The 20,390-nt window shown below is 39.4% G+C and overlaps 1 protein-coding gene across 3 annotated transcripts in view; it reads right to left on the bottom strand.

Moving 5' to 3' along the window:
- fibcd1a (fibrinogen C domain containing 1a) overlaps positions 1 to 20,390 on the bottom strand; it is a 127,191-nt gene that overhangs the window by 85,014 nt on the left and 21,787 nt on the right. For all 3 annotated transcript variants that reach the window (XM_056259702.1, XM_056259703.1, XM_056259704.1), the window contains one exon: positions 12,710 to 13,189. In XM_056259702.1, coding sequence (XP_056115677.1) covers positions 12,710 to 13,189 — 480 coding nt within the window. The remainder of the gene's footprint in view (positions 1 to 12,709; positions 13,190 to 20,390) is intronic.

Here is a 20,390-nt window from a genome sequence, read left to right as displayed (position 1 = left end):
AGAGACCCTGAGGATAGATTTACTTAGCATCTCAGCAATTCCATTGTCACTGGAAGAAATAAACCTTCTTTTGATCAAAGGTAAATAGTCTGATTTCTGCACCACTAGTGGCAATAATAGAAACTGCAAAAATAAAGAGATTGCCTAACACTCCTACTACCAGCTTTTTCAGCAGCCCTCCCCCAGATGTATTTTCCCATTTATTTTCTCCATTTACGACCCTGATTGATTATAAGGAAGAAAATTATAATTTAAATTTATTTCAAAATATTGAACGGATCACAAAATTCACGGTTCGGATCATTAACGGTTTTTGAGCCACGGATCGGATCATTTTTCGGATCAGCAAAAAAATGTTTTTTTTAATATATATATTAACAGTATATGGGGGGAAGTGTAATTTTGCTTTTCATTTATTACTTGAAGCTCACTTAAAGTTCTTCAATAGCTACTACATCAAAAACTACTAGCCTAACTGATGTAGCGTCTGGACCTATCAGACACACACAAATTATTCATTATATTTAATGAATAATCCAGCAAACTCACTCTCCCAACAATGGTCTATGAAACTTCCCCCCAAAACTAACATCCCAAATGAAGCTAACACACTGGCAGAACTCGTGTCCTGTTACAAGACACAGTAAGACTGATTAGAGTTTTACGACCTCAAAAGGAATGTGCAGGGAATTGTGACTTTTACTTAATTCTTGCAGAGAAGGAGAAATGAACCCTTTTAATCCTATATATTCTATATACACTCACCGGCCACTTTATTAGGTACACCTGTCCAACTGCTCGTTAACACTTAATTTCTAAGCAGCCAATCACATGGCGGCAACTCAGTGCATTTAGGCATGTAGACATGGTCAAGACAATCTCCTGCAGTTCAAACCGAGCATCAGTATGGGGAAGAAAGTTGATTTGAGTGACTTTGAACGTGGCATGATTGTTGGTGCCAGAAGGGCTGGTCTGAGTATTTCAGAAACTGCTAATCTACTGGGATTTTCACGCACAACCATCTCTAGGGTTTACAGAGAATGGTCCGAAAAAGAAAAAACATCCAGTGAGCGGCAGTTCTGTGGGCGGAAATGCCTTGTTGATGCCAGAGGTCAGAGGAGAATGGCCAGACTGGTTCGAGCTGATAGAAGAGCAACAGTGACTGAAATAACCACTCGTTACAACCGAGGTATGCAGCAAAGCATTTGTGAAGCCACAACACGCACAACCTTGAGGCGGATGGGCTACAACAGCAGAAGACTCCACCGGGTACCACTCATCTCCACTACAAATAGGAAAAAGAGGCTACAATTTGCAAGAGCTCACCAAAATTGAACAGTTGAAGACTGGAAAAATGTTGCCTGGTCTGATGAGTCTCGATTTCTGTTGAGACATTCAGATGTTAGAGTCAGAATTTGGCGTAAACAGAATGAGAACATGGAACCATCATGCCTTGTTACCACTGTGCAGGCTGGTGGTGGTGGTGTAATGGTGTGGGGGATGTTTTCCTGGCACACTTTAGGCCCCTTAGTGCCAATTGGGCATCGTTTAAATGCCACGGCCTACCTGAGCATTGTTTCTGACCATGTCCATCCCTTTATGGCCACCATGTACCCATCCTCTGATGGCTACTTCCACCATGTCACAAAGCTCTAATCATTTCAAATTGGTTTCTTGAACATGACAATGAGTTCACTGTACTAAAATGGCCTCCACAGTCACCAGATCTCAACCCAATAGAGCATCTTTGGGATGTGGTGGAACGGGAGATTCGCATCATGGATGTGCAGCCGACAAATCTGCGGCAACTGTGTGATGCCATCATGTCAATATGGACCAAACTCCCTGAGGAATGCTTCCAGCACCTTGTTGAATCTATGCCACGAAGAATTGAGGCAGTTCTGAAGGCAAAAGGGGGTCCAACCCGTTACTAGCATGGGGTACCTAATAAAGTGGCCGGTGAGTGTATATAACCATGTGATAAATGTATTAACATGTATCTAATTTTCCATCTCATGATTTTTCTTTTGTGGTTTGGCCTATGTCTTCATTTTCTCTTCTAAACTATTTTGGTCTGAAACATGAATTGGTTAACCAAAATGTGTAGCATGTTTAGTCTCTATAAACTCCAATCTTCGTCCCCCATTTGTTAATTTACATTATATTTTGCTAACTTTGTGACACACTAGTATTATAAGCAGGGGTGTAATTTGCGGGTGGGACGGGTGGGACATGTCCCCACCACTTTTTGCCAGGGTCGATATTGTCCCCACCACTTTTTAAAACCTCTCGCGGCATGGATAGCTACCAGTAGAAATAAATAAAACATCTCCAACTGGCAGACCATTCATTTCGTTCGTTTGTTAAATAAAAGAAGCGATCTAGCCCTGAAATACGTTGTTTTTTAAATCAAGTGATCAAAGTGCTCCTTGCCGCCTGCGATCGGTGGCGCGGTTACAGTGTATCTCGTGGCTCACGCACAGTCTTCACTTGCGCTTCAATCCGTTTCGGAGACTCTTTGTTTGTTCCGGTGAAATCACAAAACAAAAATGCACACAAACGTTTCCCTGCTTGATATAATACAACCACTGATGATCATATTCGGTTTTGATGAGAAAAAAAGAAAACTATATGAGTGCGGATTAGAACCCTGAACATTTGACATGCTCGGCAAAAGTTCTACCACTGGACCATTAAAAGACACATGTTTTAAAGTCGGATCTCTGTATTTATTCACGTGTCACGTGATTCATTCATTTATACACACATGTCCCACCCACTTTTTAAAACAAAGTTACGCCACTGATTATAAGCTAATACTAATACCAATCAAATTACATGTTCAAAGGCCTTGAACAAAGGGCGTAAAGAAATTCCCTCCAAAGGGAATAACTTCTTATTGGCTCACAACCATCCAGAGGGTGTGACATCTTCACGCTTTAAAAATCATTGACCACAAGATCACGCCCTCTTAGTCCTCTCTTCCTCTGGCCTTCACTGCTGCTTCTTCGGGTTGTTGTCCGGGGCCCATGCTGGGACCACAGCCTGCTATGCCTTCACTCTCCCAACAGAGACAGACTGTATTTTCTTCAATCCAACTCAGAAGAAAACTGCAACTTTACCATCACTGAATGGGCCACCAACTCTTCCGACTTCCTCACTCCTTGGTTGCCTGCCCAGGGCCGGCAGGTCACAATCTGCATGTGCTCAGCCATGTGCTCATGGAGAGAGAGAAAACCTTCATCCAGAACAGAGTCGAACTACCCATGCAAGTTCATCATATCTTCATCCAACGGAGAAGAAAACGATTGCGTTTTCAAAATTTCAACATTTGACACTCACGGAACCATCAAAAACTTCAATTTTCAACAACTTCAAGAATTGTGTCCACTGCAAAAGCTATGCAAGTATACATTTAATGAGGGGCTCTGAAAATGATAAGCTGATGGTTCTTTTCATAGTTAAATGGATCTTTTCCATAGGTCCATTTCAGCCCGTTCTCATCCTTTGGCGTCATACATGTGACGCTTTGTACATTTCGTCGAAATCTTACGCACATGGCATCCTTTAGCATCAATATGAGACGCAGAACCCAAGGCATCATACAGGTGACGCTCGTCTAAATCCGACGCACATGGCATCGTTTAGCGTGAATATGAGACGCAGATCCCATGGCGTCATAACCGTACCCTACCCCAGACCTAAACCTACCCATAACAGTGCGTGTTATATTGACGCTAAAGGTTGCCATGTGCGTAAGATTTCGACGAAATGTCATATGGCGTCACCTATATGACGCCAAAGGATGAGAATGCGTTGTCCATTTCCTGCGGTTCTGATTCTCTGCTTGCAACAAAGTTTACTTTACGATCTTGATCTTGTTACATGCTCTAAGCGCTGTACATGCAAAGAAATAATTATTTTTCTGTGGCCATGAAAGATAATCCAATTAACTGACCCAAATATATTCAGAAAATTTCTTTCTCAACTGTTCACTTATGACATAAACGAGAGAATACTTGCATTTAAACGGGTATTTTGACATCATTTTGTGTTTATGTGTCCGTTCAAGGGCAAGGAAACGCGAAAGAGGAATCCATTCGGTGTTAGAGCGCTGTCTAAATCACGCCTCTCTCTCTCTCTCTCTCTCTCTCTCTCTCTCTCTCTCTCTCTCTCTCTCTCTCTCTCTCTGCGCGCTCTTCGGGTGTGTGCGGCTGTGCGCACAGATAACAAGCGAGTCCCGATTTTCGCCTCTTCTTCTGCGTTTAAAATTCTTTGAATGTGTAAATTGTCAAGACAAAACATGTTCAAATTATAAACTTTCACTCTATGATGGTTAAATTTAGCAGTTAATCCGCGAATGCATGCACGCAGAACCGTGGGGCCTGGTCCGTACGGATCACGGATCAACTGCGATCCGTTCCACCCCTAATATATATGGTTAGAGTTAGGCTAACCCCAACCTAACCTGCTAACCCTAACCTGCTAGGCTAACCCTAACTTAACATATTCATATATATACTAACTAGGGCTGTCAGTTAAACGCGTTATTAACGGCGTTAACGCAATCCCATTTTAACGGCGTTCATTTTTTTATCGCGCGATTGACGGCCTTTTTGGCCTAGCAAACTGTGTTTTTTTTGTGTTCATTCATTTCAATGGCTTGACCAGGCTTGACAAAGAGCTAGACCGGAAACAAAACAACAGGCACACCGGACACACTTGTTTAGGCTTGTGAGCCGGCCAAATAGTTGGTTAACGTTACGTTTTGAGTGGATGACGAGCGCGAGACGCCGAAATGGATGCCAATAAGATTCTGAATGGAAAGTTTACTTTTAAAAACTTGCCAAATGGTCCCATTGAAAAGACCAAAGTGATCTGTGTGTTTTGTCGTTGTGACCTGAGCTATCATCATCGCAGCACGTCCAGTCTGAAATACCACTTGATGATGGCCAAGCACACACACACACACACACACACACACAGCTGATGCGAATTCTCCGCCCCCTCGTCAATATCAGGACCTCGTCAGTATTTCTTTCACCCTTTTATTAATGGACAGTGTTACATTGAGTGAGAGATTATTTGCTCCAAGTGAGAATGTTAGTGTGAAATTGAACACAGTATATGCCAATGTTGTTTTCTTTAAAAAACATTTGCACAAAGCAAGCCGATCCACTTTTCCATGTTGAAAAGAGCATTAAAATGAGAAAAAATAATGGGACAAAAAGAAATCAAGAGACATTTAGAATAGATAAAAATGTGCGATTAATTGCGAGTTAACTATGACATTAATGCGATTAATCGCGATTAAATATTTTAATCGTTTGACAGCACTAATACTAACATATATTCACTGGGAATAAAACATTCAAATCATTTAAAAAATGAATGGGATGTTTACTTCAAAAACCCTGTTGGCGCTGTATTGTTCAGAAAAACGGGTAATATCACCACCAATTAATTGAGCCTGAATATCAGGCCACTCAAACAAAAGGAGCAATTTTCACTATAATGTTTGAATAATCGCTTGCATAGCTTACATGTCTCTGCACATTAAAAAAAATTACCTCTGACAAAGATAAATTTAATGATGCCTATTAAGATTTAATAGAGCTCACTTAATATAACATGATGATCGAATCTATTTTCTAGTAAGCACTGGGCAGATATTGGATTTCATTCCATCTGTAGAGAGTAAGTAAACACAGGTTATAGACAGATCTAATAATATGAGCTCAGGATATCATGGTATACCTGTAATTAAGTTTTGAAATTACCCTTCAGAACTCTCGTTCGGTATTCTTGTAATTCCACTCAATGGCCTCATATTTGCTTTCAGATTTATCCAGTGGTTTTCAAGGAGAGTGAGTGCAAACCAGTTTATAGCTCCCATCAACCTAACCACGACAAGCGTGTGTGTCCCTTGGGCTGAGAAATCCATCCATATCACAAAGTTATCTCTGACTCTGTGATAAATAATAAAAAGTTCCCATGATATTACCAGGCTGTATAGTCTAAACTTCACAAGGCTGTGGAATACGACCTCCTTCTCTCAACCCAATCATCCCTATTGATGGGGCAGTGTTTTTATTGTCTGGCCGAGGGAATGTAATGAAAGCATGGCCCTGGTTTACTGGCTGAATTCATAAAACGCTGATCTAAATGTAGGGGCCGCAGATCCCATCTGTCTCTCATTCTGTCTCCTGCTCTCCAGAGCCAGGTCTGAAAGGCTACTATCACATATCAGACACACGGGACACCTACGGCACTTTAATAAATATAAAAGAAAATGACAATTACGCCATAATTTACACAATTTAACAAGGGATTTGACCGTTTAGATGTTTAGTAGATCATCAAGATATTCCTATATCAAAAATGTACTTAAATATTATTGAATTATTATACTGGGTAAAATAGTAACAGCTGTTTTGATCAAATATAACAGTATATAATAACATATATATTATACATACACACGGTGTTACAGGTAATCTGCTTGTTTTCTGTTATTGGCGGGATTTTCATGTGTTTAGTTCTGTTTTGCTCAGAGTGAATCCATTGAATTTCCCCACATATATGTATGTTATATAGACTTAGAGAGAGAGAGAGAGACTGTATATCTATATTTTATAATATTTTGGATATAAAATATGATCATATAATATTAATATAATATATAATATGTAGCAAAAGTACAAAGGTTAACATTGAAAAGCTACACAGCTGAATCTCAAAAAAGCACATTCAAATATATACAATATGTAGACAACTGTAATATTTATGTTATATTATTTTTGGATATAAAACAGGCAAGTTTCAGTCGAGGGCATTCAAATGGGTCTATATTTCTTATACAGACATCATGTGGTTGACTGAATTCTCTACTATAATGTCCTTGTGTGGTCTGCCACATCAAATAAAGTCCTCCACTGTTGACCACTGAGCTCCAGTGCGTTTTGTCATCTCATCTTCAAATGCACAGTGAAAATGAGGTGTGTGCCTGGTGGGGATGTTGGCATACGGCTGCGTAGTGTGAGCTCAATCCCCCGCTAGTTCACGGGCAAGTCATTTCCCTCAAGTTTCAATTATAAAAAAAAAAAGAAAAGAGAAAGAAATAAAGATAGAGCCGTTCATCACACGGGAAAAGCTCATAAAGAGCTTTAGTATGCCGACAACATATTGGCAGAAGAGAGAAATGGTATCTTGTAAACACTGGAAGATTTGTTGAATGTTTGAGAAACCTTAGTATTTCAGGCTCAAATTACTGTCAAGGATAAATAATCTCTCGTCTTCTGTAATCAGCGAGTGTTACACTCAAAAAAGGTCATAAAGAGGGAACTTGTGGGACATTGTGAGTAATGGTGCTTGTGATTTTCCTACACTCTTCCATCTTGACAATCCAGCTGGTGCTGATGAAGCCTTTAACATAATGACAGGTGAAGGAGAGGCAGTATGGTGCTTATGAAGTTAAACCAAACTATTTTAAAAATGCTATCAGCAAAAAGTTCAGCAAAATCTGGTTTTCATGTGGAAGGTGTCAAGGTCTGTTCACATGAAATCAGATGCTATTTAACGAAACAGAAGCACTATATATATCAAAGTTGGGTAATATTGAGAATTTGAGGAATTTGAATGCCACACAACCCTGCTGTATATTTTGTGCTGGATAAAAATGTATCACGGTTTCCGAAAAAATTATTAAGCAGCAAAAACTGTTTGATCATACTAAGAACCATTATAAATACTGATCACATAATTAATAATTGAGCACCAAAACAGAATATTAGAATGATTTCTGAAGGATCATGGATACTAAAGACTGGAGAAATAGCTGGTGAAAATTCAGTTTTGCCATCACATTAAAATAGGAAAAAACGTTTATTTAAATAGTAATAATATTTCACAATATTACTATTTTGTACTGTTCTTTTGATTAAATGCAGCCTTGGCATGCATTAGAGACTTTAAACATTAAAAATCTTAAAAACAGGGCTCGACATTAAGCCTTTTCATATGCTTGTCCAATTCTGTCATTCACTTGTAAAAGTAGAGTAAAACAGTTGATTGTCCAGATGTTTTTTTGTGTGTGTGTGTGTGTTGTAAATATAATTTATTCTGAAGCAATATTCTCATCAGTGTTCAATCAGCTTTGGTACATTTAAATCTGCATACTGTAATATCTGCACCTTTAAAGGGCATCCCCCTACCCCCCAATCTTATTAAATGTATGCATCATCTTTTATTTTAAAGTGATCAAATTAAATCATTTACACTGAAAAATTACAATTGCATTAAATAATGTTATGAGATTGTTTTAAATATACAAATAAGAAACGTTGGAAAGAATGATACTTTTAAACATAACACTAAAGCGCCAGTAGGAGGCGGCAGGCCACCATCTTAATGAGAGAGTCATTGAGTCATTCATTCAAACGATTCGTTCAAACGACTGATTCATATGTTTATGAATGGGTCATTAAAGGGATACTCCACTGTTTTTTTCATATTAAACTGTTATTGCCTTAAAGCTCCAGTCGGCAAGTCTGGCAGATTGAGTGGATTTAGGAAAATTTTGAATGTTTACAACTCTCATGCCCCTCCCCCACTATCAACGGATACCCTCCCACCGTGACCGAGTTCATGCTCGTCAGTGCGTGTGCACCAGATTTTCAGTGAACGCGCCCGTCTCATCAGCATCCATCAACGCCATGGAGTATTTGGAGGTATGCTGTCCTGGCTAATCTACCGATAGATTGCAATTGCTAACGTCATTTATACTCTAAATGAGCTTACTTGATTTTCCGCCATCACTCGAGATCTTCGTTACTGCGCGAACTTCCGCGAGCTTCAGGCGTGTGCATGTGATTGTAACGTGCGCGAGGGGTGGCGTGTGCCCGATCTGTGATTGACAGTCAGATCTCACACCCCCCTACGCTGATTGTACATGATGGATGTGGATTTTTGCAAAACAAATAACACGCTCCAGGTGGAGTTAGAAGCTCGGGTTTTTTTCTAAAACCACTTTATTTATGTTGTTCTGTCAGATTATAGTGTCGATTTCACTGAATATGATCAAAAAAATGTTGCCGACGGCAGCTTTAACTAAGACTAAGTTGATACATACCTCTCTCGTCTCAGTGCGTGCACTAAATCGCTCTGTCTCGCGGCGAAACTTTGATAGCACTTAGCTTAGCCCAGTTCATTCATTAGGATCGCAGTAATATCATCACCCGTGAAAAATCCTCTCCCCCTCTCCCTCTCCGGAGTGATGATATTACTGCGCCGAGTCCATAGATATATATGCGCCGAGTCGAAGTGCTCCCGTTATCCACTTTACACGCTTAGAAAAGCGCAACGTTTTATTTTTTGTCACCATTCTTGGTCGAGTTACACTACTCGTGTAACTGTATTTAAATAGGAAAAACGTGCTATCAAAGCTAAGCTAAGTGCTATCAAAGTTTCGCCGCAAGACAGAGCGATTTAGTGCACGCACTGAGACGAGAGAGGTATGCATCAACTCGTCTTAGTTAAGGGAATAACATAGTTTAATATGAAAAAACGGTGGAGTATCCCTTTAAATCTTTGACACCGATTCGTTCAAAACGCTGAATCATTCAGTAATGAAAACACGTTTGAGTGTTGCTGTGAGATGCGTTATGGTTCTGCTGTGATCTTTGTTTGGAACTATTTTCGCTGCTGAAACAGAACAAAAACCGTCAATATTGCATCTAAAATGTAAGTGACTTAATTTTAACTGTTTATTGAACTGTTGTATGAAATCAATGTCACATTTTCAATCGTGATGGTATTCAGGAAAACAGCACTCGTCGTGTGAGGTCAACTGTATAATACAGTTCTACTCGTCAACTGTATCACATGTTAAAAATATAAAACCTCCACATTTCAAATTTTTATCGGCAATATGTTGTTAAAGCTCCTGTAGGTAACTTTTGAAAACATGTATTTGCTAAAACTGTCATTATGTCCTGACAGTAGAATATGAGACAGATAATCTGTGTAAAAATCAAGCTCCTCTGGCTCCTCCCAGTGGTCCTATTGCCATTTGCAAGAAATACACGCTCCCGGTCAGAAACAACCAATCAGAGCCAGGAGGAGTGTCTTAGCAGTGTCAGTCACGCTCGTATACGCGCTGATCACACCCCTCTCTTGCACAGCGCAAGCGCCGGAGCGCGAGCCGTCGTTCAAACTCAAGATTGCCGGCGTGCTGCAGCTGTGCTTATGACGGAGAAACAACCTAAACGGCCAATTCTCGAGTGACACCTGCTCATAAAACAAAGAGGTAAAGGAAAAAGACCGATGACGATAAACAAGCGAAAAAGAAAGAATGACACAGAGCCCATTGACTCTGTGTCAAAACTCTAGCCGCATAACATGTAGATAAAATGTCACGCACTCTGCTAAGCAACAATTGAAACCTGCTAATTCACTGGCTTGTCATGTTGCTGAAATAATGTACTAGCACACCTTATCTACATGGGCGTCAGTTTGGTTTGAAATGTGGGGGGGACAGAGACGCATTCGGAAGGGCATTTTCAAAAGTGCAGGGTACAATGACGCGTTCATTCTTTTTTCTCTTTCGCGCAGGTCATGGTTTGAAAGACGCCGATGTCCTGTAGCTTACTGATTTAAATAAATAAAAATGTATACAAAGATGTGATGATGTCCGACCAAAAATGTGATGGTACTTTGGGTTTAAATTTAATATTATATTAAGATCTAATATAATGTTGTTAGTATCGTGAATTTTTACGTGAATATATATATATAGATCCGTGAATATATATATATAGATCCGTGTCGGAGGTTGAGGGTTCTAATCCGCACTCGTATAGTTTTTTTCCCCACATCAAAACCGATAATTGTATATCAAGAATCTTGATATACTTTATCACTGATAAACATTATCGGTTTTGATGAGGGGGAAAAAAAACTATACGAGTGCGGATTAGAACCCTCAGAAGCAGGGACACGTTTGTGTGCATTTTGAATTGTGATTTCTCTGGAACGAATAGAATCTCTGCAACGGATTGAAGCGCGCGTCCGAGTGAAGACAACACATTTCAGCGCTAGATCGCCTCTTATTTAACAAATGAATTAAACGAATGCTGCTAGTTAACTAGAGATTTTTTATTTGTATTGGTACATCCGTGACGCGAGATGTTTCAAAAGTGGTGGGGACAATATCGACCCTGGCAAAAAGTGGTGGGGACATGTCCCACCCGTCCCCCCCGTAAATGACGCCTATGCTTATCTAGCATTATATATCGCTAGAATAATTACTTACATACTGTAACGTTAGTTACCGTTATATTAACGTTATCTCACTAGCTATTTATAACTTATAGAAAGAGTGCAACGTTATAAAGTTACATGTAGGCTATTGGAAAATACATAATGATTTGAGGACCAAGTTTGTAGTCAAAGTATGGGCAGGCCATAGTCAATGTAAAGCATATTGTTGACGTTTAGTCCCTATTAGTGAATGTGCCATATAACTTTTTATCCGCTGTTATCGGTGGCCCTGGTTACTAGCCTGCGCGTTCACGACAGGCTCCGCTGTGGAGGACGAGCTGTGGAGGGAGGGCTGTAGCGCAGCAGAGAGCAAGGGGGTGGGACCTGTAAGTTGTGCTTGTTCAAATTTTCAGGCTAAGTCAACGTTTTCTCAAAACTCCCTACTGGAGCTTTAACTGAGTTTCTTTGTGAGTTGCGCTCATTTGTTTAGATTTCTCCTTGAGAGGCTGCGCGAGCCTCAACTGCACAACCTTGTTACCGTCAGTAGGCTAATAAATTTATTATTATTATATTTATTTATAATAAATAACAATATTATAAATAAGTATATAAATAATATATGCAAATAAGTAAATATGAATACTATAATATATATATATGGCAAAATTCTATTTAAAAAATCAAATGGTTAGTGATTTTCTTCAGCATTTGAACAGTTAAAAAATTCACCTAGCTTCTGAATAAACCTAGCTTTTGCTGGATCACCATTCTGTCATCATTTACTCACCCTCAAGTTGTTCCAAACCGGCATGAATTTCTTTCTACTGCTGGACACAAAAGAAGATATTTTGAAGAATGTCGGTAACCAAACAGTTTGGTTACCGTCATTTTTCAGAATATCTTATTTTGTGTCCAACAGATGAAAGAAATGTATACAGGTTTGGAACAACTTGAGGGTGAGTAAATTATGACAGGATTTCCATTTTATTGGGTGCATGAACTATCCCTTTAACACCGCGCTATTACTGCCAATGGAAAGCAGATGGTAAACCACATTTAAAGGGTTGCTCCATTATAACCAGGCATATATCCAGATGAGCGATGTAAAGTTCCGAATCAGGTACCTGGATAGAAGTAGTTGGACAATGCCGCAAAGTCCCAGCAAAGTATGCCAGATCCCACAGTGTGCAGCATTCCCAACATCCTCATACCCAGAACCAGCCTGAAAGATAGTGAATGTGGTGGTCGCATTTGCACGTTTACCTAACTTGCATAATTTCTTTAGTGAATCTGGCGCTAAAACAATGCAAAAAGCACTATCAACGGCGCCATTCATTCTTTGTGAACTCTCCCAGCATTGTATTTTAAAATCTCATTCTGCAAGTTCTTCATGGCAGAAATTCAAACTTGGTATGCACAGGAATTTGGCTTTGTGGATAATGCTACTAACCTGGATAAGCCTGCCCTGTTCGGTCTGCAGAGTGCTGAGCTCCTGTCCAATGTTGCCCTGGCCTTGTCTCAGAGCGTTGTACTCCATCTTCAGCTGACTGGCATGGGCGGACAGTTTGGCCACCTCCTCAGCCAGTTTAACAAGCAGAGCCCGGTCCTGCCCTTTCACTGACTTCAGATCAGTGTCGTGGTCGGTGAGAGAGTGCAGCAGTGAGGTTTGCACGCCCTCCAGACGCAGGAAGTTATTGTTGTAGTCGGGGCAGTTGGGGTCAATGAAGATGTTAATGCGGGAACCGTCGCCTCTCTCGATGGTTACCAGGGCATTAGCCTCATCCTGGTTAGTGCTGATGAGAGGGGGGCCATCGGGGCCGCTGGGCGCTTGGTAATGGTTCATCAGAAGGATGATCCCGGTTACCGTGACAGCCAGTAACACTGCAACAAAGAGCAGGATGGTGCATAGGAGATAGCTACAGCTCATCCTCTGTAGAGAGCGTGAAAAACAGACACAGAACAAGATGCATTAGTATACAAAAAAAAAAAAAAAACATGTCTCAAAAGAAGCATTAAAATGACCAGCATAGACGGACTGAAATGTTTTTTTTTTTTTTCAATACATTTTAATCTTAAATACAACTGCGCTGATTAAACTCGCAGGAGGGCATATCAAATCTGACATATACTGATAACACAGATTCAAAAGTAGGTTTCCCACAACCGCAGCTTACAAATTTCTAAAAATCCCTGTCGAGCATTAAACATGCATGGAGATGTCTCTTGAAAGTTTAATCTGCTATTATGTAACACCTGAAGACTCCTGAATGCATAAATTCAGGCTTTTCACAAAGGTGTTTATAAAAGACGGGAAAATGAAATGTATTTGCTCGGTTGCCTAAGACCTAATAGCCGTCCCTCGCTCCAGATAATTTAAGTCAGGATGATAGTATTCACAGAGCACACATGCAACCTCAACCAGTAGGACACTCGGGATTTTCTCAAAGCCCAGACTTTCAGAATTGGGGATGCTCTGATAAAAGAATCATGGCGAAAGCAAACTGATATTGATTGTAATTACATTTCCATTTTTGGTGCACCATTTGCCTTTTGAATCTCTATAAAAGCTAAAATGCTACTCATTTAACTGGTTTAAGAAGCAAATAAACTATATTCACTGTGGGAGAACGAGAACGATAAAAACAGATAAAGCATCAATTACACATAATGTGTATCCTTTGCTCTTAGGGATGATATATAATGTAAATATATGAAATTGCTCACATCATCATTATGACTTCTGGGACTTTAAAGCAGAATAAATTATTGAGAATACAGAATGTGCTAGATAAAATGGATCATAAAAGCTGCATGTTATTTTTCTAATTACTGTTATTGTTAACCAGTTTAAAAGTGGACATAGCCTTGAATCTTAATAATGTGTGTTGTTACCTGGATGACAACTGTTTTTACTGCATGTTTTGTGATAGTTGTTCATGAGTCTCTTGTTTGTCCTGAGCGGTTAAACTGCCTACTCTTCTTGAGAAAAGTCATCCAGGTTCTGCACGTTCTTCAGTTTTCTAGCATCTTCTGCATATTTGAACCCTTTCTAGCAGTGACAGTATGATTTTGAGGTGAAAATGTTCACCTATTCTCAAGAAAGTAACAAGATCCATTAAGAGCTGGGGGGTGTGAATTTTTTTTGACAGGATCGTGATTTGTAAGTTTAAAGATCATATTTTTTCATTTAGTATTGCACTCCAGAACAACATAAGTCATGTATATGTTTTCATGTATAAGTACAATTTTAATCATCCGATTCAAAATGTTTCCTATCTTTTTGAGTTTTATGTCTATAGCCTACATATTTTCAGAACACTGAAAACACTTTATATATTAGGGCTATCATTTGAGAAATAAATTAATTAATTACATGATATGCTGATTAATAAATCAAAAGCAACAAAACAAAACAAATAATATTGACACTGAAAAGACATTATAAAATAAGTAATTTAACATAACTGACCTATAGTCTACAGCAATCAATTTTGCTGTAGAGTTGGGAAGGGGACACGATTAATTGCCTTCTAATTTGTAACACAAAATTGACAGCATTACTTTAAATACAGTCTTCAGACATACTAAAAACACTTATGCATGCAAGCATGTTTTCCTCTTATTGTGCATTAAAAATGTAGCATGAAGCCAAAGCCGATGTACATTAGGAGGAGGGGCGGCAGAAGCTCATTTGTGAACACTTTACACTGATTTCTGTGATTGCCCAGGGCCCGAGCGGTGGGCTTGAATATAAACGACAAGATGAGCAGTGTTTCCTTTGAGGATCTAGGAAGGCAAATCCCCACAGGGCAAAAGACTAGAAACCACAGATATAAGCCTTACAGCTCAATATTACGGTTTGGTTAAGTGCCCAGAGTTGACAACTCTCTCATCCACGCGAGTGTGTGCCAGCGTGCAGACTTGTGTGTGTGTGTGTGTGTGTGCATACAGCAACAAATGCAGATATAACAACAAATGAAGTGAAGAACATTTGATGGGAAACTAGGGAATGCCACGCAGGCACTGGAGAGGGCTTGCTTATCATTTTGCTATGTCTTTTTATTCAGGGGGAACCTGCATCGCTCGCCCCGCTGTTATAAGTGCCACTTCAATATTCCACTTGACAGCGGGTGCCGCTCCCTCGCGAGAGCTTCGAGTACATTTTCTACATTTATTTGTTGTACTTTTACATATATGCCAGAGTGACTCAATGCCCATGTGCCGTAGTGCCATTTATGATTGAGATTAAATCACTGATACTCAGGCTGAAGCAGAGCACAGCTACAATAAGACTATTTCTGCTTTCCTGGTCGGGCCAAATTTCTATTTGCAGTTCAGAAACATATTCACTGGCCTAGCACAAAAAAAAAAAAGAGTATAAAAATGTAAACATTTTAGGAATTTATATAGCATTTATAGGCTTTTTATTATTTATGGTCACACTTTAGATTAGGCTCCAATTCTCACCATTAACTAACTATTAACTACAACTTTTACCTCAGTAAACTCCTAATTACTCCTTATTAATAGTTAGTAAGGTTGTTAAGTTTAGGTATTGGGTAGGATTAAGGGATGTAGAACATGGTCATATAAGGCATTAATATGTGCTTTATAAGTACTTATAAACAGCCAATATCCTAGTAACATGCATGCTAATAACCAAGTAGTTATACCATTCATGGCGAAACAACACTGACACTGGTTAGTGATTTTCAACCTATTTAAATACATGCAGAACATTTTTAATAGATAAATAAAACTATAACTAAGATAAATCTATTCAAGCCAACTTAATTTAAGTTTAAAAAGTTGCCAACAAGTGGAAGTTGCCAAAGTTTTAGGCATAAAAAAATGCACGTTCATTAAGATCATTTCAAATAATTAAAGGAGAACTCCGGCGCAAAATGAACCTTTGGTCTAATTACACATGTTACCTAGTCAACCGTTATCTGAGATTTGTTTTCATGGTTATCGAATGTAAATAGTTTTATCTCTAAAAACAGTTTAGCCTATAAAGCTAGTATAACGCTAGTATATTGGGCATAGTGTAATGACAAATAAAAATCGCTTGTTAATACCACTAACAAGGCTCAAAATAGCCCCACACTAACAAGTTTAATAAGAAGATATTTTAAACATACAGTCAACTTCGCGTATACAGGCAGAAGCCATCTTTGAAATACAGTCTTTACCAGTCGATCTACGAACGCCGATCCAAGTGCGCTGGTGAGATGTGAACGAGCTATAAGTTGTGATAAGGTGAGCGCGAACAGCAGGCTTGGATCGGCGTTCGTAGATCGACTGGTAGAGACTCTTTTTCAAAGATGGCTCCTGCCTGTATACGCGAAGTTGACTGTATGTTTAAAATATCTTCTTATTAAACTGTCTGGACACTGACAAAGTTCTCAATGCTTCGGTTTGAAGGTAGGGACCCTCATTATGCTACCGTGCTAGTGTGGGGCTATTTTTAACCTTGTTAGTGGTATTAACAAGCGATTTTTATTTGTCATTACACTATGCCCAATATACTAGCGTTATACTAGCTTTATAGGCTAAACTGTTTGTAGAGATAAAACTATTTACATTCGATAATCATGAAAACAAATCTCAGATAACGGTTGACTAGGTAACAATGTGTAATAAGACCAAAGGTTCATTTTGCGCCGGAGTTCTCCTTTAAGATATAGTGATAGAACAATTAGGCAAGTCACAGTTATGTCAACTGGCCCCAAACATTCTCACATTGGCCAACTTTACCGGTAGTCATAAATCAGGGTGCAAGCAACACCAAGGTCATGGGTTTAATACACAGGAAACACATGCGCTGATAAAACATATACTGTAGCTTGAATGCACTTTAAACTACTTTGAATAAAAGCATTTGCCAAGTAAGTCCGACATTTCCATTTGAAGTTAAATCACCAAGTGTTGTACACCTGCATATATGCAAACACACTCACAGATGCAATAAAAAGGCATATACCCTCTGAGATGTTGATTTAACAGTCACTACTGTGAATAATAGCCCTTGCTCTGATGCAAAAACTCACTGTAAAAGACATCTAAATTTACGATAGCTGTGTTTTGTCCCGGAGTCATGGATATATTATTCTGCAGAGGTTTTATATTATATTTCCATACGTGTGATAAAGAATCTCTTCACAAGACACCAATGAACAAAAGCAAAAGTGGAGCCTGGTGAAGAGGGCCCTATTCCTGCAGTCCCACTGCGTCGAGCACAGGCATTGTCATATTTATTTTAAAGATAATTAATGTGCACAAAAGAGTCCAGCCTACTTCATCATGCAGCACCAGACGAGAGCGGTCTCAGATCAATTTGTTACAATAAAGCAACAATACCTGCTGTCTGCTGGAATTAACCGGGCTTATATCTGACCCCTCCACTGTGAGCATATCGCATACAGCCGCGTGGCAACAAAGACGCGGGCGAGACCCGACTTTTCCCTCCAGAGCAGCCCTGCGAGAAATCCTCACCGACACAATGAGGCAGCAAGCTCGTCTATTCTGTGTACAAGTGCCCCATCAATCTTGCTCTTCTTCATTGTGATAGAGCCTCTCTACGGGTGTTTAGGAGAAAAAACTGGGACTCGTAAACATTCGGCCGCCATTCCACGACTTGCATCTTAACTAGGCCACGGGGCCTGACATTAGCCGCCTTCAGAGGCATCTACGCACCTTTACTTCCCTCTCACAGTCTAGTGGGCAGCCGGTATTCAGATGCCCCCTGAACAGACACAGGTTAAGATTAGAGGGCCACGCTCAGCTGAGCGCAGACAATATTTGATAAGGGCTTTTATCTGTCGAGCTGAGACGAGGCTCTTGAATGAGGAGAGGTGAAACAGAGGAGCTGCGTAACAAAAACACCACCGCATTCTTTCCACCGCCCACCTTAGACCTATAAGACCCACAGCGAATCGACACTGATACCAGCCACAGGAACTGAGACGTAGGTCAAATGCACTGACACGAAGGGAACGTCACATGACAGAGCTGGTGATTGCTTATTTGGGGAGATGTAGGTGAGGTGTCAGGTTCTGCTCTTGACATTGGCTCTCCGACAAAAAAAAAAAAAAGAAGAAGCATAACAGAGAAACAGCCTTCCTGATAGAAATAACAATAAAATCTACATAATAGCCCAATAGTATCTCCCTGACAGCAATGACACAAAACGGACAGCAAATGAGAACCAAATCATAAGTAATGTAAAGTTAATAATTTCTCTCTTCCATGGTTGTGGAAAATTAAGAATTGGCTCCTTTTCAATTCATTTGTAATTCATTTGTGAATTTGAATTGAACTGGCCACACCCCACCGGCAGTTGATTTGAATTTTAATTCAAATTGAGGAATTGAATTGGAATTTAAAAGGCATTCTCAATTCAATTCTGAATGGTACGAAACCTTGGTCTTCTCTAAACTTTCAGGACATATTGGGAAATATCCTTCAAGGATCCATACTGGAGGACAGGGGTGTTTATTGGAAGTCATATCAGGTAACTGCTTGGGTGCCGCAGGGTTCTTCTATTTATTTCATTAAAGAAATTTAAGAGAAACATCTGAGAAAAAGTTACAATATAATTGAAGAACTCCATTAAGTCTCCAGAGCTATGGAAAAGTAACCTCCAAGCAATAAAAATGTCCTCAGGGTGGTTTCGCTCATCATTAGTTTAATTGTAGGTTATATAAGTTGAGATACCAGGGAAAATGGTCTTTTGACTGGTCTTCTCTCTGTTCTTGAAACAAACAAAGGATTCTCTTTTTGGAAGGGTCAGCATCCCTTGAGACACATATGGTTTAATCATAACTCAATCAATAAATAAAACCTGAACCGCATTCATTGGGTTTGTGTGTCCTTCTAATCTTATGAATGCAGCTCTGCTGATTACAAATCATGAGAATGTGAACTGCCTCAGGTTCATATTGGTTTTTCAATGAATGCATGTGTTCTGAAGGGGTTTCAATACAATGAACAGCAAGTGAGGTTGCAGGCAATTTCAACAGTGATTAAAAGGCTGTTAGGGTTGAACTTCATTTTAAGGTCAGAGCTTTTAAAGTCACTTTTTAGATGTCACATGTTCTAATATGTACAATAATCTTATTGCAAAGATGACCTTGACACAAGCATGGTTTAAGTGAATATTAAACTACACTAAGCTTTTGAAAGTAAACGTTCATAGAAATACAAATCTAGGATATGTATGTAGCATGTGAGACGACTACGATGTGAATAGCAGAGATATTTCAAAGGCTTATTCTAATGTCAATGTGGTAACCATTATATCATTTACTTTTACATTTATTTATTGAACTGGTTATTTTATCTATCTATAGTGACACACGTAGCACAAATCAAAAGTAAGTGTAATTGCATTGAGCTTCTGAGCGTACAAAAGTAGGCAAAATTGATTCCGAACTGTATTTTACTTTAGAATTTGCTTTTACTACAAATATCACAAGTATGTCAACATTTACACAAACATTTTGTTAATACATGTGATGGGGCACCATCTTAGTGAGACAGACTGTAAGCTACTGTTAATATCCACACTTAATGGATAAACGGATAGAAAAAGATTTAAACATAAAGACATAATAATGTCTTCGTACATGCAATGATGATAGTCAGATGGACAGCACTCCCAATCAGTTCCCGATAATAGACTTGATGATGTATACCAAAACATTTTCTTTAGCTCAGGGGTCCCTTTATCTTGCAATAAAATCTACCGCTCCTGCTGAAATATTGGGGTGCCTCAAGGCTCTAATCTAGGCCCGACCTAATCTTCTTATAAGAGCTTAAGTTAGAAAGATGCTCTCCCAGCTGTGCATATTCAGAGGGTGAAATAAACAGGCTGGCAGTCAGACATATGTAGTTGTTTACTTTTTCCCCTGAGGTACAGATCTCCAGGTTTTAAGAGTGCTGGGTATTCATTAACTACTGTACGGGTCTTGATGAGTGACCTTTTAATGTTCTCAATGCTTCAGCAGAAAACCAATCCCAGACAGATGAAAACGCATCTGCTAATATGTGTGTTGACCAACTAATAACATACATCCAGAATATAGGGTATTTATATTCATTAGGGTTGAGAACCGAGAACGGGGTCTTAT

This window comes from Rhinichthys klamathensis, unplaced genomic scaffold, assembly GCF_029890125.1.
Source record: "Rhinichthys klamathensis goyatoka isolate OS25496 unplaced genomic scaffold, OSU_Roscu_1.1 h1tg000169l_1, whole genome shotgun sequence".
Classification (NCBI taxonomy): domain Eukaryota; kingdom Metazoa; phylum Chordata; class Actinopteri; order Cypriniformes; family Leuciscidae; genus Rhinichthys; species Rhinichthys klamathensis.
Note: the sequence above shows the minus strand (reverse complement) of the source record. Positions and strands in the feature narration are given on the sequence as shown.